The 20286-nt window shown below is 43.5% G+C and overlaps 1 protein-coding gene across 5 annotated transcripts in view; it reads right to left on the bottom strand.

The window, feature by feature from the left end:
* Positions 1 to 20286, bottom strand: part of ENOX1 (ecto-NOX disulfide-thiol exchanger 1) — a 661896-nt gene that overhangs the window by 126333 nt on the left and 515277 nt on the right. For all 5 annotated transcript variants that reach the window (XM_030200535.1, XM_030200539.1, XM_030200536.1 and 2 more), the window contains exon 10: positions 13659 to 13765. In XM_030200535.1, coding sequence (XP_030056395.1) covers positions 13659 to 13765 — 107 coding nt within the window. The remainder of the gene's footprint in view (positions 1 to 13658; positions 13766 to 20286) is intronic.

The following is a 20286-nucleotide window of genomic DNA, read 5'->3' as shown; positions in this document are numbered from 1 at the left end:
GGGAGGCTAAGTGCTTTGAAAATATGCCTCTTTATCCTCCATTTCACCAGGTACAAAATAGGTACCTGTATATAATATGTTTACCACTTTGGTTGTATCCACAAAAAGATGGTATATCGTTCCATTCCCTTTCTCCTTTCATGTCAAATGCCAACTTATATACATTGGATATTCATTCCTCCTGCTCATATTTCTTAAAAGTCAAGACTACTCAGGGTAGGCTGATGGCAGTCAGTCTGTTGTTAATTACAGTTCAATGAGATGTTACGTTTATGCAAGTTGATGGTCACACAATTTAAATAAAATATCTTTGCTGTTGTAGCCTGCTACAGTTAAAGATGTTTTGCTCTTTTCTAAATTTTCCTCCACTCCTCCACAGATGTAGTGTCCCATAGAAGTGGTGTATGGGCTGCCTGGGTGATAAGGCTAAGCATCCCGAGACTCCCCTTACTCATTCCCAATGAGACTGTACGGGGTGAGAAAGGTCCCCACACCTCCTCACTATAGCAAGCCAGCACTGGGTTTCGGATCTGTCATTTGCCCCAGTCTCTGAATCCTTGCTCTTTGCAAGTGCCACAAATGTCTAACCAGTTGGGTAGAGACAGGCTGATTCTCTCTCTCTCTCTCTCTCTCTCATCAGGGCTAGCTGCAGGCATTCGTAGAAATGCGACTCTCCCTTGACAGGTATGGTCAGTGGCAGGAGAGGTTCCAAAGACACATTTTTGGTGGCAAGTCAGGGGAGTATGCCACTGCCATTAGCAACACCCCTTCAGAAGGTTCAACTCCTCTGCTTCTAGGCTCCCTTCCAGAAAATACCAGAAATTGCTCTAATCCTCTGGCAGGATCTGGTGCCAGAAGGTTTGAGTGCCTCTTGCACTAGAACAGGTGCAGGAAGCAAATAGGAAAAAAACAGCAGGTCAGAAACGCAGCCTAGAGACCCTAGGTTTGCAGATGGATTAAAAAAAAGCCACCATTCACTCTTTTTGGCTGATAGAAAAGAAGGCTGCTAGACACTGATGTACTATTAGGAACAGCAAGGAGAAAAATACATACAGCCATATACTGTACATTTTCCCTTATTGTTACATCTGTTTATCATCAGCTAATTTTTTGCAGTTGACACAGGGTCTACCTCCCAGATGGACTGTACTATGGAATCTCTGAGCTCAAGTAGAAGGAATAAATGATACAGCAAACTATTACGCCAGTTCTTATAACGAAAGGCTGTGGATCCTATAGGGTTACCTGCAGCTCAAGAATACATGTGGTGGTAGTGAATTGTTATGGATCTGCAAAATATGACATCTTAAAAGGACACCATTCTGCAAACTGTAAGCTAAGTTATATACAGAAAGGCACAGCTCTTTATCCAGCGGAGCGATGAATATCAACATTTGTGGGTTGAGTCTGGAGAACTCGTACCTCGGGGCTAGCAAGACGCCACCAGAAGACACAGAGGAAGTATTCACTGTTGGTACTATTGCCATAAGAGGTCTATCCATAGGACCTCTCATCTTAGGAGTAGAAATGGCCAACTTAAATTTAACTGAACCCTTCTGCTTCCCTATAAGAACAGTCTCATATAATTTCCAGATTCCTTCCAAGTACTTCTAGGTACTTTGAAGGGGCGTGCCCCTTTCAACACACCCCTTTGGGCATACCCCAGCTGCCGTGTGTTTCCACTGCTTCCCTCAGATACCACACAGCTCAATGATCACAATCTCTTTTGCCCTTGACTAGGCACATTGCAATAATATGTCAGTGCTATGGAGAGAAGCCAGTGATGTCACTCTCAATGGAAATGGGTAGTGTCTTCCACCAGCTCTGCTGCTTCCACCAGGTACTGCACAGCTCCAATGATCACAATCTGTCCTCCCATCTTATGGTTTTGATTTTGATATTAAGGCATTCAGTTTACAGTCTGTATTTATGGTTCATGAATTTTATGACTGTTTTGTTTATATGTATAATTTGTTATTTTTTGTTTCTAATTGTTTATATAATTTTATTTTTAACTGTTAACCACCTAGGATTACAAATAGAGTGGGTTCTACATTTTTAAAGATAAAATAAAATAAATAAATCTTACCAAAATTGGTTTCCATGAAGTCTAAAACACTTGCCTTTGAATGAACTTTCACTGCCTGTTCTGGGATACTGAACCACACCATTTGCTGATTATTGGTTTCTATAAACATGTGGACATTAGGCCAATTGCAAACAGAATGAGATCACCAACTCATTTTGCACGGGTCACAAAATGGATTTTGAATGCTAAAGAATTTGGCTCACAACAAGTCAGAAAGCCAGCTTTGGTCTCTGTGAGCCACAGAAGTTATGGTGTTCAGAATAAACATGCTGAAGGATCATGAGACATGCTCATGGAATGATACAGCCCTTGCTCTAGTACAATATTATAGTATTTACAGTGTGAAAAACTAGAACTATGTTTGCACTGCACTAAAAGTTGAAGAAATCCTCCCAATGACTCTGATTTAAGAACAATTTTATTTGGCATATTTTATTTGCATTACAAAGCTGGGTTACTTCTGACTCTCCATCATAGATATTATATTATACAACTAGTAAAAAAGGCCTGTTTCCGAGAAAATGAAACGGGCCCTAGGCTAGCAAGGTTTTCGTCGATTCTCCTGTCTCCCCACCCCTGGCGCCACGCCTCCCCCCAGAGTCCGTCACTGTTCCCCCCTCCTGATGTCACCGCAGCCACTGCACCCCCATCCAGGTCGTCGCTGCCGCCGTAGCTCCCCCCTCTCCGTCCGGCCACCCACCCAACAGACCTGCCGAAACAGAAAGAGATGATTTTAAGAAAGGCACCGCAGGCAGGCAGCAGGCGTTGGCTGTACACTCTGAAGTTGCTCCTCCTCTCGCCTGTGACGTTGGTGCGCTCCTCCGGGTTCCCCAGCAGGGGCATTGATGTCAGGCTAGAGGAGGCGCGGCTTCAGAGTGTACAGCCAATGCCTGCTGGCTGCCTGCGGTGCCGTCTTGCTTCTTAAAATCATCTCTTTCTGTTTCTGCAGGTCTGTTGGGTGGGTGGGCGTTCGGAGAGGGTGGAGCGGCAGCAGCGACGTCCTGGGTGGGTGTGGAAGGGGGGTGCAGTGGCTGCGGAGTCATCGTAGGGGTTGGGGGGGTGGAGCGGTGACTGCCTCTGGGGGGGGCGTGGCGGCAGGGGCGGGGAGAGAGGAGAATTGCAGGGTGGCTGGAGGGGGGGTAGGACACTTGTGCAGGTCTGTTGGTTGGGTGGGCGGTCGGAGAGGGGGGACCGGCACTGGGTGTTGTGACCTTAAGGGGGGGCATTTTTGCAGGTTGGTTTTTTTTGTTTTGTTTTTGTATCGTACGGAGGGGGGTAGCGGCGGTGAGCAGGAGGTGAGATGGGATTTGCTCAGTGTCAGTGCTCCACCCTCGACGTCATCACATTGTGACGCGAGGGCGGGGCCAACACTCATGGGCGAATTTGGGTTTCACCACCGTGCAGTTAGAACGTTGGGAGTTGTGGAGGCTTCATAGAACATTGGGGTTGTGAATTATGTCTGGATGGGGCGTGGCTGAGGGTGTGTCCATGAGTGAGAGTGAGTGGTGCTGACAGCCTAGCCTACCAACAGTACAGGGCTTCAGTGTTTCCCTGCCACAGAGTGAGCTTCAGAACGTTGGAGGTGAGAATTATTTATATAGATGTTAGAGATTCCTACATTATAAAACTGTTCATAAGAAAAAAAAAATAAACAAACTAGCAATAACTCTTTTGAATTAAAGACCACTTAAAGTGGGTTAGAACCTGTGCCCTAATCTTGTAAGTAATGCGTACAAAACATTTTCTAATGCAAACCTGAGCAAAATAACAAAACAACAAACCATTAAATAATGGGACCAAAATAAACAGAGAAGCTGAAATATTAAGGGGTCCTTTTACTAAGGTGCACTGAAAAATGGCTTGTGGTAGTGTAGGCGTGGGTTTTGGGCGCGCACCGATCTATTTTTCAGCGCGCCTGTAAAAAGGACTTTTTAAAATTTTTGCTGAAAATGGATGTGCAGCAAAATGAAAATTGCCACGTGTCCATTTTGGGTCTAAGACCTTACCGCCAGCCATTGACCTAGCAGTAAAGTCTCACGCAGTAATTGGGTGGTAATGACCTGTGCGTGTCTGAAAATAAAATATTTTTTCAGATGCAAGTATTGGATGCGCATCTAAAATGAAATTCCCGCAAGAGCCACGCGGTAGCCGGGCAGTAACTCTATTTTGGTGTGCATTGGGTGCACGTAGACGCTTATATGGCTTAGTAAAAAAGGCCCCTAAAAAAAAAGTGGCAATATTCAACTGATAGTGGTCAGTGTTTTTGTAAGTGCTGACCAGCATGGGCTGAATTAGGCCTGAATATTCACTATTAGCGACTGTCCAGGTATTGCTACTAAATATTAAGGTGTTTGGCGGCGCCTGGAAAATAAGCGGGTAAAGCCAATAATCTGTAGCTAACTGGGCTTAGTTGGGACTACATTATCCCAAAATTCTATATAGTGCGACTTGAGTTGCGCACACAAATCTAAGCGTATTCTGAATTTGCACGCACAACTCAATTGGTTAACGAGTCAATCAGTGCTGATAACTGGATGTTAACAAGCAATTATTGGAACTAATTAGAATTTATGCTTACTACTCACTAATTGTATTCTATAAAGTAGTCTACGTAAATTGTACCATGCAGATCTCAGGAGGCGTGGCCATGGGAGGGGCATGGGCAGGTCGTAGGCATTCATAGAATGTGTGCAGTGTTATATAATATGCCTGTTACGCGCACAATTTAAGTGTCGGCATTTACACCAGGTTTTCATTGGTGTAAATGGCTAACCTAAATATAGTCGCAGAAAATGAGTGTTTTATAAAACATGCCTAAATTTAGGTGTGGTTTACAGAATACACCTAGGCGCTTTTTTTCCTGTGCGGATTTTTTTAGGCTCGATATATAGAATCTTGCCCTATATGCAGTCCAGCATATACTGGCACTAAATATCTGCGATGTTCAGACAGCTTCCAGCTCTGCACCGCCAGCAACCCCGGACCACCCTGACACTAAATGGTTAGCGCTATGGCAGTCAGTGGTAATATTTAGTAGCATCATCTCGTTAAATGCCACTGAATATTAGCGGTTGGGATGGCCAGTGCAATTTAACCATGCAAGAGCAGCTCCAGCCCAGTTAAATCATTTTGAATATCGACCCCTGAGTTCCTAAATTTAGGCACCTATGTAAGGGACCCTTTAAATCTAGCGTACCAAGGGCGGGGTGGTGGGGGCTGTCCTCCCCAGGTGCAGGCAGCAAACGGTTCTGCAGAGCAGTCATGAGGCTGTTGGCTCTGCCCCTTCTGACGTCAACTTCTTGTTCCAGGTAGGAACCGGGAGAGCCGACAGCTGCACACTTGCTCCGTGCACCCGCGTGCTCGGAGGAGGGGGTGTTCTGCCCCAAGTGGCAACTAAAGTAGGTACACTGCTGCCTTTTACTAAACCTTAGCGTGCCTATAGGCTTTATCTACAGGCCACGTGGCACTTAGCGCTCACTAATGTCTGTTAGGGTGTGATAAGTTTTAGTAAAAGGGCCTTTAGTTAGTTAGGAACCTATAGGACACTTTTACTACAGGTTAGCAGGCGCTAACAGAATTAGAGGCATATTTTCAAAGCACTTAACCTTCCAAAGTTCCATAGAAACCTATGGAACTTTCGAAGTCTAAGTGCTTTGAAAATATGCCTCTTGGTGTGTGCTGATTTTATACCTGTGGGCTTTTTAGCATTTAGTGCACGCTAATTTTGTTAGTGTGTGCACTAAGCTTTAATAAAAAGGTCCCTATGAAAGATTTGGATGTATTTAGACGTTACCAGACAAACACAGGAAAGAAGAAGAGCTTTTTTAGCCATTAGGAAAGAGGCCCTAGAAATAGGAGCTTCTTTTTACCTTAACTATCCTTGTAAATGAGTAATAAAATACTTAGGGCTTAAATATATCTTCTTCAATACGGAACAATTAAGAGCTTTTGTTAATTTAAAAAAGTTAGAAACAGTTTGATATCCGCGATTGAGTTTTTTTTTTTTGATTCATAAGGTCTGAAGATATGTGTGTAAAGCAATATTCATCTTTATCAATATACTTTAACTAGTAAATAAGGCCCGTTTCTGACACAAATGAAACGGGCGCTAGCAAGGTTTTCCTGGGTGTGTGTATGTTTGAGAGAGTGTGTGTGAGAGTGACTGTGAGAGAGAGAAAGAGAGAGAGAGTGAATGTGTGAGTGTAAGTGTGTGACAGAGAGAGAGTGGGTCAGGGTGCTAGTGTGTCTGTGAGGCAGAGAGTGTGTGCGAGTGCGTATGTGAGACACAGTGACTGTGAGAGAGAGTGTGTTTCACACAGATACACTGTGTGTGAGAGAGAGAGTGTGTGAGACAGAGTGTGAGAGAGTATGTGTGCAATACACAGACTCTCTGTGTCCAAGAGAATGTATTAGTGCGAGTGTGTGAGACCGAGAGTGTGTGTGAGACCGACTGTGTGACACATAGAGAGTGAATGTGATACAGTGTGAGACATAGTGTGAGAGACTGTGTGAGAGAAAGACACTGACTGTGAGAGAGTGTGTGTGACAGAGAGAGTGTGTGTGACAGAGAGACGTCCCCCCTCCCTCTGTGGTCTGAGGACCCCCTCCCCTTCTCAGGTCTGAGGACCCCCTCCCCCCCTGTGGTTTGAGGACTCCCTGCCTCTCCCCCTCTGCGTGGTTGGCAGCACTGTGCGAGTGTGTGTGTGACTGAGAGTGAGACTATGTGAAAGTGTGTGTGTGTGAGAGAGACAGTGTGTGTGATTCTCCTCTCTCCCCTGCCCCCCTCCAGTCACCCAGCGATTCTCCTCTCTCCCCTGCCCCCCCTCCAGCCACCCAGTGATTCTGCTCTCTCCCCTGCCCCCCTCCAGCCACTCAGCGATTGTCCTGTGTCCCCTGCCCCCCCTCCAGCCACCCTGCGATTCTCCTGTATTCCATGCTCCCTCTGGAGCCATGCAGCGATTCTCCTCTCTCCCCTGCCCCTCCTTCAGCCACCCAGCGATTCTGCTCTCTGCCCCTGCCCCCCCTGCAGCCACCCATCGATTCTGCTCTCTCACTTCCCCCCCCTGCAGCCACCCAGCGATTCTGCTCTCTCCCCCTGCCCCCCCCTGCAGCCACCCAGCGATTCTGCTCTCTCCCCCTGCCCCCCTGCAGCCACCCAGCGATTCTGCTGTCTCCCCTGCCCCCCCTGCAGCCACCCAGCAAATCTGCTCTCTTCCCTGCCCCCCCCTGCAGCCACCCAGCGATTCTGCTGTCTCCCCTGCCCCCCTGCAGCCACCCAGCAGTGTTCCTCATACCTTTGGCAAACTTTAAGCACCTCCAACATTCTGAAGCTGACTCCGTGGCTTCCTTGAAGGTTTCGTTGGTTCGTTACGGTGTTTTACCCACCCTCGACATCATGATGTTTTGACGCGAGGGTGGGGCAGAGAGACATGGGCAGAGAGACATGGGCAGAGAGCGATCTACACCGTTGCGAACCCACAAACCCTTGAGTGAAGCCACGGAGTCAGCTTCAGAACGTTGGAGGTGCCTTTTATTATAGTAGATCAATATGTTTACTCCTCCCCAGTTTAGTGGTCTAAAGAAGACAAGTAATTGTTCTTTTCTTATTACTTAATTTTCCTTTTTGTAATATGCCTAAGTCTGTTTTTCTTGTCAAGTATTTCACTTGTAATATGTAAATTCTAAATTTATAAATAAACAATTTTTTTAAAAAAGGTCCCTATGTTAGGTTCCTAAAAATGTGTCTCCTATTTTCAGTCAAACTTAGAAGCCTAAGTTTTAAGCTGAAAATTCACCTAGATTTAGGGACCCAAAAGTTGGAACTCAAAATTTAAATTGTTATTCATTTGTCTAGATTTAGGTTTGTGATTCAGGAGCCCTGTGCAAAAAATCAATGCTAACTCCTAACTTTTGTACCTACCCTATATCTGCCCTGCTGCCACCCACTTCTTAGGCTCCTAAATTTATGAGTTTAGTAAAATTAGGAGCATATATTTAATCACACAGTGCAAGTAAATTTTCCAAGAGGCTAATTTAGAAACTAACTCTCAAAATCAGGTGCCTGAACCCTTTGAAAATTGACCCCTGAGTTGTTCACTCCTGTCTTTCAAGCAGGAAGCAGTACTTTGCAGCTGAGGAATGTATTTAAATAAAGCTATTCATTCAAAAAGCATTTTCTGGACTAATATTTATAGGACGCAACAAACACAAGAATCGTTTTACCAAGCTGCAGTAAAAGTTGGCCTTAGCCGCCCTTATACAGGCTTTCTCCAGGTGCTAAGGCCAGTTTTACTGCATCTAGAAAATGGCTAATTTTCTGTTTTTTTTTTTTTTTTCAATTAATGGTTGTATGCTAATGTTGCCATTGGCGTACGGCCATTATCAAAAAATACCATGGGAGACCTTACCGACACCTATTTTGTAGGTGGTTAAGAGCTCCCATGGTAACCCTGTGTTAATGTACCTGCTACCGGTTAGCACTAGTACTCAATGTCCACCCCTCCAGACATGACCCCTCCATGCAAAAAGTTTTTTAAAATTTTTAGTGCATGGGTAGCGCGTGCCAATTGGGAACGCACTACAAGACACCTGAGCACATCCCACAGTAAGCCCTTTCAAGCACTTCCCACAACTAAGTAAAAGGACCCCATGGGCCGCATCTTTCTTAAATATATACAGCAAACTAGTAAATATATCACATGAAAGCCAGTAACACGGGGGCGTAGCCAGACACCCAATTTTGGGTGGGCCTGGGCCCAAGATGGGTGGGCAGAAGAACCCCGCCTCCCACAGATGATGTGGTCTCTCCTTCTCTCACCTGCATGCCATAAGGTCTCTCAAATATCCTCCCTCTCCCACATACCTTTTAAATAGCAGATTTTCATTAGCAACGGGCAGCAACTAATACACACTGCTGACGTTGGCTCCATACCCTTCCCTCTGATGCAACTTCCTGTTTCTGCCTAGGCAAGAATGCATCAGAGCGAAGGCTGTGGGGCCGGTGCGAGCAGTAAGCATCAGTCACTGCTCACTGCAGGCATACAAGGTATGCAGGAGGGACAGTTGTTGGGAGTTTTCGGCTGGTGGGGCTTGGGGATCCCTGCCAGCCACATTATAGCTATGCTGGTACTGGGTGGGCCTGAGCCCAAAGTGGGTGGGCCTGCAGTCACTTATGGTAAACTAAAAGCAAAAGCACCATTTTTAGATTAAAGAGAGAATATCTATCCATGCGTTCACAGCACCCTTTTACTGATTCATATCATATTTGTCTAACATAGTAACACAATAAATGATGGCAGATAAAGACCTGTACGGTCCATCCAGTCTGCCCAACAAGATAAACTCATTTTACATGGTATGTGATACTTTATATGTATACCCGAGTTTGATTTGCCCTTGCCTTTCTCAGGGCACAGACCGTAGAAGTCTGCCCAATACTGTTCTTGTACTATGTTCTGAAACTAACATCGAAGCCCCTTAAAATTTACACTCCAGCCCATCCCTATCTATTCAGCCACAATCAGGGTGTAGACCATAGAAGTCTGCCCAGCTCCCATTTTGTTTCCCAATTACCGGCGTCGCCACCCAATCTCCGCTAAGATTCCACGGAACCATTTCTTCTAAACAGGATTCCTTTGTGTTTATCCCACACATGTTTGAATTCCATTACCGTTTTCATCTCCACCACCTCCCGCGGGAGGGCATTCCACATATCAACCACACTCTCTGTGAAAAAATATTTCCTGACATTAGTCCTGAGTCTGCCCCCCTTCAACCTCAATTCAAGTCCTCTAGTTCTACCGCCTTCCCGTCTCCAGAAAAGGTTCATTTGCAGATTAATACCTTTCAAATATTTGAACGTCTGTATCATATCACCCCTATATCTCCTTTCCTCCAAGGTATACATGTTCAGTTCAGCAAGTCTCTCCTCGTACGGTTTGCAACGCAAATCTCATACCATTTTCGTAGCTTTTCTTTGCACCACTTCCAGTCTTTTTACATCTTTAGCAAGATACGGCCTCCAAAACTGAACACAATACTCCAAGTGGGGCCTCACCAACGAATTGTAGAGGGGCATCAACACCTCCTTTCTTCTGCTGGTTATGCCCCTCTGTACGCAGTCTAGCATCCTTCTGGTCACGGCCATCGCCTTGTCGCATTGCTTCTTCACCTTCAGATCCTCCGACACCAACACCCCAAGGTCTCTCTCTTGAGTTGAGTTTACTAATCTCTCCACTCCTATCCGGTATCTCTCTATTGGGTTTCCGCACCCCAAGCGCATCACTCTACACTTCTTGGCATTAAATTATAACTGCATTCATTCAATGTACTCCAGGCTACCATTGATATACAACTATTATTATAGTTGTATATCAATGGTAGCCTGGAGTACATTGAATGAATGCAATTATTGAGCTAGTACTCTTATCATAGAATATAACCCTAATTGATTATCTTTTATTAAATTTTAACTGCCAGACCCTCGACCATTCTTCTAACGTTTAGAGATCCCTTCTCATCATTTCTACTCCCTCCAGGGAATCCACTGCATTGGCTATTTTCGTGTCATCCACAAAAAGGCACACCTTTCTTTCCAACCCTTCAGCAATATCTCCCACAAATATATTAAACAGAATAGGCCCCAGCACCGACCACTGAGGAACTCCACTGCTCACCTTCCTTTCCTCCAAGTGGATTCCATTTAACACTACCCTGTGCCACCTGTCGGTCAACCAGTTTCTTATCCAGTTCCCCACTTTCAGTCCTAAGTTCAACCCTTTCAGCTTATTCAAGAGTCTTCTGTGGGGGACTGTATCAAAGGCTTTGCTGAAGTCCAAGTAGATTACATCTAGCACACGTCCCTCATCTTTGATTACCCAGTCAAAGAAGTCAATAAGATTCGTTTGACAGAATTTTCCTTAGGTAAAGCCATGTTGCCTCGGGTCCTGTCACCCGTCGGTTTCTAGAAAGTTAACTATCCTTTCTTTCAGGAGCGCCTCCATTATTTTTCCTACCACCAACGTGAGACTTACCGGTCTGTAGTTTCCCACTTCTTCCCTGTCTCCACTTTTGTGAAGAGGGACCACGTCCGCTTGTCTCCAATCTCACGTAGCCTCTCCCGTCTCTGAAGATCTATTAAATAAATCTTTAAGAGGTCCCACCAGGACCTCTCTGAGCTACTTCAGTAGCCTGGGATGTATCCCATCTGGCCCCATAGCTTTGTTCACCTTCAGATTCTCCAGCTGTTTATAAACTCTTTCTTCCGTAAACGGTGCAGTATCCACTCCATTCCCAGATGTTCCCTCGGCAGCCAACCTCGGTCCTTCTCCAGGATTTTCCTCCATGAACACCGAAGAGAAATAATTGTTCGCTTTATCTTCATCACTCTCCACATAGACATTCTCATTATCTTTCAGTCTCGCAATTCCATTCCTATCTCTTCTCCTTTCTCCAATATATCTGAAAAAAGTCTTGTCACCTCTCTTTACATCTTTAGCCATTTTTTTCTTCCGCTCGCGCTTTCGCTAGCTGTATTTCCCTCTTCGCTTCTTTCAGTTTAATCCGATAATCTTTTCTGTCTCCTAGTCAACTGAAGAAATAAAAACTTTGGGCTATTATTACTAAAGTGCATTAACATGTTAGCATGCACTAATGCACATGCATGTCAACGTAATTTATGCACCCTATTTCACACAAGCCGTCAATGTCAATGAGAACGGTTTACCAACTAAGCATGTAACTTGCAACAAGGCATTAACATACTTTAGTAAAACAAGCCCTTTACTAGATATTCATACATGGAATTTGTGATCAAAATGAATAAGTACACTTGGTAACATTTTATCTGATGGGTCCCATTATCATTCATCCACATTTTGTTCATTACAATAATACTTACAATATAAAGTCCATTAGGTATTCATATGGGCGTTGAATCTACTTCCATAAGTATTCAGCTGCAACTTAATTTTAGTTAATGAGCACTAAAATGTCACACAAATGAACTTTATTATATTAACTCAGCTTTCTTCAAATTAAGTGTATGACACTTTGCTAAGAGGTACATCACAAATTAATAAACAAGGATGCCTTACCTTTTCAGAGTGTTGTCTGTAGCAATACACTGAACATTGTACTCTATATGTACCACATTAACATACGCAAATAGATTTTAAGTGCTGTAGTTCTCAAAAAGGAAAGACAAGCGTACTTACTTGTAAAAAACAGGCTCAAAGTATGTACAAAACTTCTCAAATAAGTAAGAAAACTACATGCTCAATGGCATGCATTGGTCAAGTTTTAACTTCAGATATTTTGTTTTCACTCAGGCAGTAAGCACCTTAACTATATGGGTCACAAAATACAAATGACTTTGAACCAGAGGTCCGACTGTGTAAAGAGGGGACCCCTCTTCCCGTTTCCCAGTTTTAATACATGCTGTGTATTTTTTCTATCACACCTAAAAAATTTGATGTGCGTTCCCAGGTTTGCCCCCTAATTCTATAAACTTGCATGCCCAAATTTAGGCTTAATGTGCAAATTTGCACGTGCAATTTATAGAATAATTCATTTTGTGCACAACTTAATTTAATAATTGTATGTTGGATTTAATGGCCAATCATTGGCTGCACTAATTGGCAGCAATTAGCAGTTGTGCGTGCAACTGCCCTTAGTCACTATTCTAGAAGCTGTGTGCCTGAATTCTATCACGCACAACTTCTAGGGGGAGGGTATGGATATGGGGGGAACAGGGCGAGTCAGAGTCAAGCCTAGAAGTTAGGCATGCAGGTTATAGAATACTAGGAGTTAGGTGCTAGGAGTTAGGTGCCTAACTACCAACAAGCAGAAGCACTTACACTAGGTTTTGACATGGTATAAGTGCTCACGCCTAAAGTTAGGCACGAAACAGTAGACTTAGGCTCAGGCTTAGCATGCATCATCCCAGCACCTAAATTGTGGCACTCTTTCTTGAATCTACCCCTTGGTGTTCTATGTGAGCACCTGTATGCCCCTCATTGTTTCCAAAAGCCTGCATCTAGCAGGATTTGTATGTTTGTGGTTGGTGCACACTTAAATTAAGAAGGCTGCTATAGGCTTAAGTCATACCATTACCTTTCAGCACAATGTCCAATATAATGCTTTCTTGTAGTCTATTGGATTCAAATGTCCAGCTGGCAGGTGATTAATTGTTACAAACTAAGGGGTCGATATTCAAAGCAATTTAACTGGCCAGAAATGGCTCCTGGCTGCTAAAGTGAAAGCCCATAAGTTAGGCAGCCATGTTGGATCCAATAAAAGTCAGTCCTATCTTTATGCCGTGACACTTACGTGGTAAAGTGCTGAATATCACACTTAACTGCATAAGAGATAGCTAGTTGCATAAACCCAGATATTCAATGCCAGTGCCTAGACATGGCCAAGTTTTGAATATCTGGGAATAGAGTCAGCGGCCCCTAAAAAAAAACGCTCACCATGGCCAGATAAATATCGACCCCTATTGGTTTGAACATCGCTAGATTTTACATGGGCTGGGTGATGATAAATAGAAATAATAATGAAAATTACCAACCTCACAGTGCTTTCGCCAAATCTCTATGTTCTTCCGCTGAGCTTTCGAGAAATGGTCCCAAGCTTTTTGTCTGGCGGAAGCGTTGAAAACGGCCATAATCTGCTCAACTTCAGTGAACAAGGAAGTCAAACAAGACAAGCATTTTATGTTGTGATCACTACAGAAAATCAATCAAAGGCACAGGGAGTCTATGAATGAGGTTAATGAAGCGTCATCCATATCCATCCGATTCCGTGCCTTTCGTACTTACATTTTATCAATGATGGAGATGGCTCCTTCAAGTCTGTCTCCATAACTTTAGACAAGTTCAGAACTTGTACACCAAATTTACACATTCATATAAATTTTACATAGTTTCTGCAATGCATGTACATGTGTATATGCATATATGCACAAGCTAATATTCTTTAGTCTTGCCAAGAGGATTCTTACCTTCCTAAGCACAGGACTCAAGGGGATACTAGGCTTGCTGGTGTTAGTATCTTTCAGTTTTTAGTCATTGAGGCCCCCTACACTTTAAGTGATGTATATTACAAAGTATAAGCTGAACCTCCCAGGGAATGACAGTCTACCTTCTAACTAGGTAGGTAATTTTATAAAGTTGAACCTAGTTGACATACATTTTCACACATTTATTTTTTATAATGTCAAAGTATATGCTTACTCGACTTTATAAAATGCTAGTGGAGGTGTTAGCAAATACACCAGCTTAAGAACTAGTGTAAATGCTAGCATGTACTCTCTACATATATATGTACAAATTAGGGAATTTTATCATCTACATGCATACGTGCAGGCTTTGCCCAAACTCCAATTTCTGCGCATGTGCACAGTGAAAGTACGCACCATGACATGTGCATACTTTCACACTAGTCAGTGGCCAATTATTCACATAGGGCTAGATTCAATAAATTGTGCCCAAACATAAGGCTCCAGGATGATCTGTGCTAAGCTAGCATTCTGCAAAGGGTGCTGTGCGCAAAATGGCCTTTATAGAATACCAGCTTAGAGTGCATTTAGGGCTAGATTCTATATAAGGCACTTGAAAACTCCGCACGGAACAAAATATGCCAGAAGTATTCTTTAAAGTACAACTACATTTTATAGAAGAGGCTTACATTTCCATGCAGTATATAGAATACACCAAGTGACTCTTCACGCGACCAAATTTAGTTGTGGCCATTTACACCACGTTTTACTTGGCGTAAATCCTGATGCCTAAATTAGGCATAGAGCGGGTATATTCTATAAAAATGAGCATAGAGTTTAGAAATGACCATGCCCCACTCATGGCCACATCCCCCTTTCAACTATGCGACTTAGAATTTAGGGGCACCATGTTACAGAATACGCTTAGCGAGTTATGTACATAAATCTTAATTAATGCCAATTAGTGCTGATAATTGCTTGCTAATATTCAATTGACAGCGCTGATTATCTAATCAATTAAGTTATGTGCACTGTTATAGAATACGCTTTGATTTTCACATAGAAATTAAGGAGCGATAAATAGAATCTGGCAGTGAGCACTTAACTTTGGATATGAGCATTTATGCATGCCAAAGGCTGGTGTAAATACTTGCACCTAACTACGGCCAGTTAGGTAAAGAAAATCTATAAATCCGCGCCTAAATCCTGGGAATGCCCACAACCTGCCCATGCCCCTACCTTGACCATGCCCCCTTTGGAGCTGCATGCAAGATGAATTGGGCACGCAGATTACAGAACATGAGTGTAGAGGAAATATGTGGCATAATCAGTAATTAGTGTCAATTAGCGCATAAGGCCAATTATCACCAATTTAGCCAATTACTTTAAATGTGTAACTGTGATCTGCACTCAAAATTGCAAACCTAACTTTGGGCGATCTATACAGAATTTGGGGATATATGCCTGTTATACTTTGCCACTTCTTACAAGACATATGCAAATCAAATTTAAGATCTATACTGTACACATGACACATCGTGATTAATGGGTCGAAGATTTAAATGAGCAAGAGGTTAGGTTGCAAATAAATATTAATTTTGCTTTATTGCATCTACTGCCATAAAACCTGACCCGTTTACAATCCCTGAAGACCAGAGATGAGCATCTCTGTTTTTATACAGTTGCCACTCCAGTAATCCATTTAAATTGTGCCTCTAACCATTTGTCGTCTCACTGTAAACAGCTGTTCTACAATACATGTTTGTTTCAAAATGCTTTCCGTACTGACTGCCAAGGACAAAGCTGTAATTAATGGTGAAGCATTTTCCATATTAGTTTTAGACAAAACTCAAACTCATATTTGCTGATACTAAAAAATGCAGGATGCCCCTTCTGTAATTAGCAGCACGACTTCAATTATCCAACGAGATTCCATGAACAGAAACTGCACACAGGATATCCAGATCCACCAGATTTACTATTTCAACACAAAGATTCATCAGACATGTAAGCATAAACTGGCTCTGAAAACTAAATGTATCACATTTTCCTTATAACATAACATAGGAAACTTATATACCACTACAACCTAATTAGGCTCAGGGCAGTTCACAAAACTGTAAACATCATCTAACAACATGTACAAAATCACATTATAAGAAAACAGATTAAAATACCACAGTTTTAAAAGTAATTATTTTTAAAAATCTATTAAAATGTGTGATAATTTAAATATTCATCTAGGGGATAGGGGTCACATGACACTATGCTCAGGAGCAGCAGCTAGTTTTTCTGCTCCTGCCACCTCTCCATAAAACCTCTAATCAAGGCTGATGTGGTTTTCCTTCAGGAAACTCATTTATCTGAAAAGGAGCATGCTAAATTGGCTCGCTGGTGGGTGAGTACATAAGTACATGCCATACTGGGAAAAGACCAAGGGTCCATCGAGCCCAGCATCTTGTCGACGACAGCGGCCAATCCAGGCCAAGGGCACCTGGCAAGCTTCCCAAACGTACAAACATTCTATACATGTTATTCCTGGGATTTTGGATTTTTCCCAGTCCGTTTAGTAACGGTTTATGGACTTGTCCTTTAGGAAACCGTCCAACCCCTTTTTAAACTCTGCTAAGCTAACCGCCTTCACCACATTTTCCGGCAATGAATTCCAGAGTTTAATTACACATTGGATGAAGAAACATTTTCTCCAATTTGTTTTAAATTTACTACACTGTAGTTTAATCGCATGCCCCCTAGTCCTAGTATTTTTGGAAAGCGTGAACAGACGCTTCACATCCACCTGTTCCACTCCACTCATTATTTTATATACCTTTATCATGTCTCCCCTCAGCCGTCTCTTCTCCAAGCTGAAAAGCCCTAGCCTCCTTAGTCTTTCTTCATAGGGAAGTCGTCCCATCCCTGCTATCATTTTAGTCGCCCTTCGCTGCACCTTTTCCAATTCTACTATATCTTTCTTGAGATGCGGCGACCAGAATTGAACACAATACTCAAGGTACGGTTGCACCGTGGAGCGATACAACGGCATTATAACATCCTCACACCTGTTTCCCATACCTTTCCTAATAATACCCAACATTCTATTCGCTTTCCTAGCCACAGCAGCACACTGAGCAGAAGGTTTCAGTGTGTTATCGACGACGACACCCAGATCCCTTTCTTGGTCCGTAACTCCTAACGTGGAACCTTGCATGACGTAGCTATAATTCGGGTTCTTTTTTCCCACATGCATCACCTTGCACTTGCTCACATTAAACGTCATCTGCCATTTAGCCACCCAGTCTCCCAGTCTCGTAAGGTCCTCTTGTAATTTTTCACAATCCTGTCGCGAGTTAACGACTTTGAATAACTTTGTGTCATCAGCAAATTTAATTACCTCGCTAGTTACTCCCATCTCTAAATCATTTATAAATATATTAAAAAGCAGCAGCCCTAGCACAGACCCCTGAGGAACCCCACTAACTACCCTTCTCCATTGTGAATACTGCCCATTTAACCCCACTCTCTGTTTCCTATCCTTCAACCAGTTTTTAATCCACAATAGGACATTTCCTTCTACCCCATGACCCTCCAATTTCCTCTGTAGCCTTTCATGAGGTACCTTGTCAAACACCTTTTGAAAATCCAGATACACAATATCAACCGGCTCCCCTTTGTCCACATGTTTGTTTACTCCTTCAAAGAATTGAAGTAAATTGGTCAGGCAAGATTTCCCCACACAAAAGCCGTGCTGACTCGGTCTCAGTAATCCATGTCCTCGGATGTGCTCTGTAATTTTGTTTTTAAAAATAGCCTCTACCATTTTCCCCGGCACTGACGTCAGACTCACCGGTCTATAATTTCCCGGATCTCCCCTGGAGTGATTGTGTGTCGTCACCAGCTGATGTCAAGAAAGGGGGAGTGGCCATTCTCTTTAGGGCAGGATTGGGTGCTCAGGTCCAAAAGGTTGTTAAAGACACTGGGGGGGGGGGGGGGGCGCTTTGTTTTTTGACATGCCCTGATAGCCCGACAACCAGTTGTGCTGGGCAGTATTTATGCCCCCCAACCAATGGGACAGTGCCTTTTATAAACGCCTTACAAACACACTTTTTTTGAAATGTCCTCTATGCCCATGATATTGGGGGGTGACTTTAATATGACCTGGGACCCTGAATTGGACAAATCTCTCCCGTCTTCAAATCCAAAGGCCTGGACAAAGAGGGGGTTACTCAGTCTGTGCGAGCTGCTGGATCTTTTAGACATTTGGCATGTTTTGTATCCGCTTGATAAAGATTACACACACCTATCTTGGGCACATGGTACACAATCACAGATCGATTATTTGCTGATCTCCCGTTCCCTTTTGAATTCTGTAAAAGACTCCCAGATAGGGCCATGTGTTATTTCGGATCATGCAACTGTTTGGTTGGAGTGGCTGACTGTTGGGGCTGAACAGCCGGCCCGATCCTGGACCTTCCCGGCTTACTTGTATCATAATGTGGAATTTAGGGAGCGTTTAATGCACGGGTGGACTGAATGCGCGCAGTTTAATCAGGATAGTGTTCACAATATGACCACATTTTGGGGTGAAACTATTAGTTATGTAAGTCATTTTAAAAAAGCGAGGGATAGGGAGCTTCTCCATCTGGAGCAGAGGCTGCTGGTCCTGCGCCGTAAATATGGCACATCGCCCACTGCTACATTGAAACAAGAGCTTTTGTCGGTGCAAATGGCGATTAATTCGCTCCTTCATGAATGTTCAGTTAAGTCACAAATTTACTATAAATTTCAATTGTACAGACATGGGAATAAGTGTGGAAAGCTGTTAGCGAAGCTAGTCGCTCAAAAGCAGGCCTCAAAGTCTATAATTACTGTCAAAAATGCTCAAGGAAGGGCGGTCCATACTGACAAAGCCATTTGTGAAGTCTTTCGAACCTTTTATCGAACTTTATATACCGCCCCCCCCCCCCCCCCCAGAGTCTGTTGATTTGGCAGGTCACCTCTACTTGGAAGGTTTGGACCTCCCACATCTGTCACAGTCTGACCGTGCATTCCTGAATGCTCCTATTCAAGCGGATGAAGTTTCGTGGGTGATCAGTAAGAGTATGTTGGGCAAGGCTCCTGGCCTGGATGATCTAAGGGCCGAGTTCTACAAATTCTTAGGGGAGACTACTGTTGACCCACTGCCTTATTTAATTTATGGGTAGAGGCGGGTAGAATATCTGAACATTTAAATGTGGCACAATTTGTTGTCTTGCCGCAACCGGGCCAGGACCCTACATTGCCTGAATCCTATAGACCCATATCACTTATTAAACATAAGGTGAAGATGTTCGCCAAAATTTTAGCCAATCGACTGGGAAGGATACTACCCTCGCTCATCCATGAGTCACAGGTAGGGTTTGTGCAAGTGTTTAGGTTTTCCCTTTGGGCATCAAAGCAGGAACCTGTGATAATACTGGACTCTGAGTGGGACGACAGTCAGAATTGTATTGATGGTCCTGGAGGTTTGACGTTTCTATTTTATTTAATTGACTGAGGACTTAATTAGTGCTCTTTACTCTCTAATGTAGTTTCAAACTGCATGAGTTTGTTTAGTTGTAGATTAGTTTGCCTCCTCTAGTTGTGTGAGTTATTGGTGAATCCTAGTGCTGCCATTTTGTCCAGGAAGTCAGCTGTGGTTGACCCAAGGTCTCCTCTGTAATCAGATCAAGGAGTTTTTGCACAGATTATGAGTTGTTGCAAGGTGCTCGGTATACCATGAGCAGCCAGATTGGTTTATCCTCCTCTAGCTGGATTAAAAGGGATTCTGATTCATTTAGATGGGGAATGGCATTTCTACTCAGTTTGTTTGTGTCACAGCCATTGTGTCTCCCTAATCTTGACTGGTGTTGGATGTTTGAACCTGTTGGGCACAGTTCAGGCAGTGGTAACCCCCCGGTTTCATCTAGCCAGGTTTCACTTAATCTTAAAATGTCTAGATGCTTTTTACAGATGACATCATGAATCATTGAGGATTTGTTAGTAGCTGATCTGGCAATCACCAGGCCCATAGTTCCGAAGGCTGGTCTGGGGGTGCTGAGGGAAGATTAGGTATGGCAGTAAGGTGCTATTAAAGCAAATTGTGAAGGCAATCCCCTCCTAATACTTCTGTCTGAACAACCATATACAATAATGGAGAAGATAGGTAAAGAGTCAACTGGCA

Source organism: Microcaecilia unicolor, chromosome 4 (assembly GCF_901765095.1).
Source record: "Microcaecilia unicolor chromosome 4, aMicUni1.1, whole genome shotgun sequence".
Taxonomy (NCBI): domain Eukaryota; kingdom Metazoa; phylum Chordata; class Amphibia; order Gymnophiona; family Siphonopidae; genus Microcaecilia; species Microcaecilia unicolor.
This window is presented reverse-complemented; position numbering and strand designations above follow the sequence as displayed.